The following is a 3,144-nucleotide window of genomic DNA, read 5'->3' as shown; positions in this document are numbered from 1 at the left end:
CTGAATCTTCCCTTCCCTTGTCCATTTCCTCTTCCCTCCCTTCTGATCCCCCCCTCTCAGAACCACAAGAAGAAATTCCAAGGAGCATGGATCCATTCCTAATAACCAAAAGAAGCCTGGAAGAAAATCTACCAAACAACACAGAGACGAAAATGCACAAAAAGACATAGCATTGGGTATTCAGAACCCTATAGAATCTTATATACAAGGGCATATAAACAAGGATTCAATAAATAAAGACCTAGGAGGAAGAGCAACTCCCCACATCCCTCTGAAATGATGAAAATGCTCTCTTGTAATAGCAGGGGATTGGGGCACCCCACCAAAACAAATGCCTTAAAAGATCTTTTAATCCAAGAAAGACCAGAGGTAGTTCTACTTCAAGAAACAAAATTGGGACAGGCAGAGATGAATAAAATTATTGAGAAGCATAAGTTTTACAAAGGATGTGTGTGTGATTCTAGAGGGGCTTCAGGAGGAATCGCCACACTTTGGCTTCAAGACAAATGGAACAAGATAGCAGGAATAGTGGAACAACACTGCATAAAGATTACTTTGAAGAACAATATGAGCAGTTATCAGCTAATCATTTACAATGTTTATGTTCCAAATCATTATAGAGATAAGGAAGCTTGTTGGAACTCACTCAGCAATAACATAGCAGAGGAAGAGAACGGTAATATAATTCTAGGTGGCGACTTAAATCTTATCCTACATGCTAACGAAAAACGAGGAGGTAGCTGTACTCCTGACCCCTTTAGAAATCAGTTGGATATTGTTATGCAGCTTGGAGACCTTGTTGATATTGTTCCAAAGAATCGCAAGTTTACCTGGAGCAACCGCAGGCTAGGAAAAATCAATATAATGGAAAGGTTGGATCGAATATTGGTAAATGTGTCTCTTCTCTCCACTTTTGCAACTATCCATGCTTCTATTCTCCCCTTCACTGCTTCAAATCATTATCCCACTGCTTTATCTCTTGAGTCCCATCGCCCCCTGGGCCCTATCCCTTTTAAATACAGTCATTTATGGAATCATATTTCATCTGCCAAAATTCTAGTCTAGCAAACTTGGCGCCAGCATGTAGAAGGCTCACCAAGATTCATATGGGAAAGAAAACTAAGAAATGTAAGGAACGCTCTCAAGAACTGGGCAAAATCTCAATATAACGAACCAGAAGCAAAGAAGCTAGATGTGAACGCTAAAATTGAACATTTACACCATGCAATGGAAACCCAAGAGTACATTCAAGCACGGAAAAGCGAAGAAGAGTACCTCTACAGTCAACTATACAGCATCAGAAGAGAAGAGGAAGAAAAATGGCGAATAAAATCAAGACATGTTTGGCTGAAAAGTGGGGATAGGAATACAACCTTCTTCCACAAGCAAGCAACTGTTAGACAAATTAGGAGCAACATAACAGCTATTATAGACAGCGCAGGTAATCAGCACAATGATCAAGCTTCCATTAAAAATGCGGCTACAGCTCATTTTAAAGAGCTCCTATCTGAAAAAGGGGAAGAAGAGAATTACGCTGACTTCCTACAATATTTGCCAAATAAAATAACAGCAAAAGCCAATGAAAGACTGACTGAAGAGATAAAGGAGGAAGAAATCTAGGGAGCAATCTGGGGCCTCTAGCCTAACAAAGCTCCAGGACTGGATAGTTTCCCAATTTGTTTCTATAGGGAGTACTGGGAAACCATCAAAAAGGACCTCATCAAGTATTACAAATGGATACAAAGGAAAAATAAAATGGGAGGCTTCACAAACTCAACCCATCTTGTACTCATTCCCAAAGAGAACCACCCTTCTTCTTTTTCCCTCTTCCGACCTATATCCTTATGCAACTCTTCATATAAAATTTTCACAAAAGTCCTCGCCTCCCGACTCAAGCCTCTCTTGCCAAGTTTTATTTCTGAAAATCAAGGTGGCTTTATGGCCAATAGAAAATTATCTGACTCCATCCTATTAGTCTAGGAAGCCATCCATTCAAGCCTCTCTAGAAAGGAAAAGGGCTTCATTCTGAAATTAGACTTGGCAAACGCCTTTGACAGAGTCCGGCACTCCTTTTTATTTGCTACTCTTCAAAAAATGGGCTTCTCCTCCCCCTTCATCAATCTCATAAGAACCTACATTTCTGGACCTTGGATTGCCCCACTTATCAATGGAAGGCCCAACCCTGCTTTCTAATCTTCAAGAGGATTGAGGCAAGGTTGTCCTCTCTCTCCCTACTTATTCATTTTAATGGCTGAATCTTTCAGTTGTGTCCTCTATCATAAGAGACAAGCAGGCGTTATCACCGGAATCAAATTTGAAGATGGAGTTAAAAACATCAATAACTCCCAATTTTCTGATGATACCCTGCTGATAGGAGGAGAATTTGCAATAATTGCCCGAAGGTTCAAGCTCCTATTAGATAAGTTTATGAGATACTCTGGGGGAATGATAAATCATCTCAAAAGTTGCATTTACGGTTGGAATGCTTCAGCTCAAATGCTCCAAAACCTATCCAACATCTTTGGGGTGCCGTGCAAATTAAATTGGGACCACTTTAGTTACTTGGGAATGCCAGTGAGCATGGGTCATGCTAGAGCTGAAATCTGGGACAAAATGCTTGATAAATTGAAAAAGAAAGTCCACAACTGGGGATCCTTCTGGCTCAACCCAGCTGGTCGTATGGTGCTCCTAAAATCAGGCCTATCTTCTCTTCCTTTATATCAGTTCTCCTTAGCTCAGGCGCCAACCTCTTTTCATCACAAAATGGAGAGTATTCTCAGACATTTCTTATGGCATGGTGGAAAAAATGATAAGAAAAAATATAACCTGGTTAGTTGGAAACAAGTTATCCAAAGCCAGGAAAAAATCGAGCTTGGAATTAGATCTCCATTGTTCACTAACTTAGCCTTTGGTGGCAATCTTATTTGGAGATTGTTAGAGGAGCAGCAAGCATGGTGGAAAAAAGTCATCGAGGTCAAATATCTTAACAATCCAAGGAAACAACTGCTAGCAAGTGAAATACCCATAAGGAGCAGCACAGGTATTTGGAAACTCTGCAAAAAGCCATCTCTTTTATGGCACAAAATGTTTCAATGGTTCCCAAAGGTGGCAGAAAAATCAACATTGGAAGCTATAAGATAATGG

General features: G+C 40.3%; 1 protein-coding gene across 1 annotated transcript; it reads left to right on the top strand.

Annotated features, from left to right (window-relative positions):
- The first annotated feature begins 408 nt into the window (after positions 1–408).
- Positions 409–1,620, top strand: LOC149216767 (uncharacterized). The gene is made up of 2 exons (XM_089390062.1): positions 409–888; positions 1,081–1,620. Exons 1-2 carry the CDS (start codon positions 409–411, stop codon positions 1,618–1,620), a joined length of 1,020 nt encoding a protein of 339 aa, XP_089246188.1.
- Positions 1,621–3,144: the final 1,524 nt, after the last annotated feature.

This window comes from Pinus tabuliformis, chromosome 1_1, assembly GCF_031772625.1.
Source record: "Pinus tabuliformis cultivar Carrire ecotype Pingquan chromosome 1_1, CPIR1, whole genome shotgun sequence".
Taxonomy (NCBI): domain Eukaryota; kingdom Viridiplantae; phylum Streptophyta; class Pinopsida; order Pinales; family Pinaceae; genus Pinus; species Pinus tabuliformis.
Note: the sequence above shows the minus strand (reverse complement) of the source record. Positions and strands in the feature narration are given on the sequence as shown.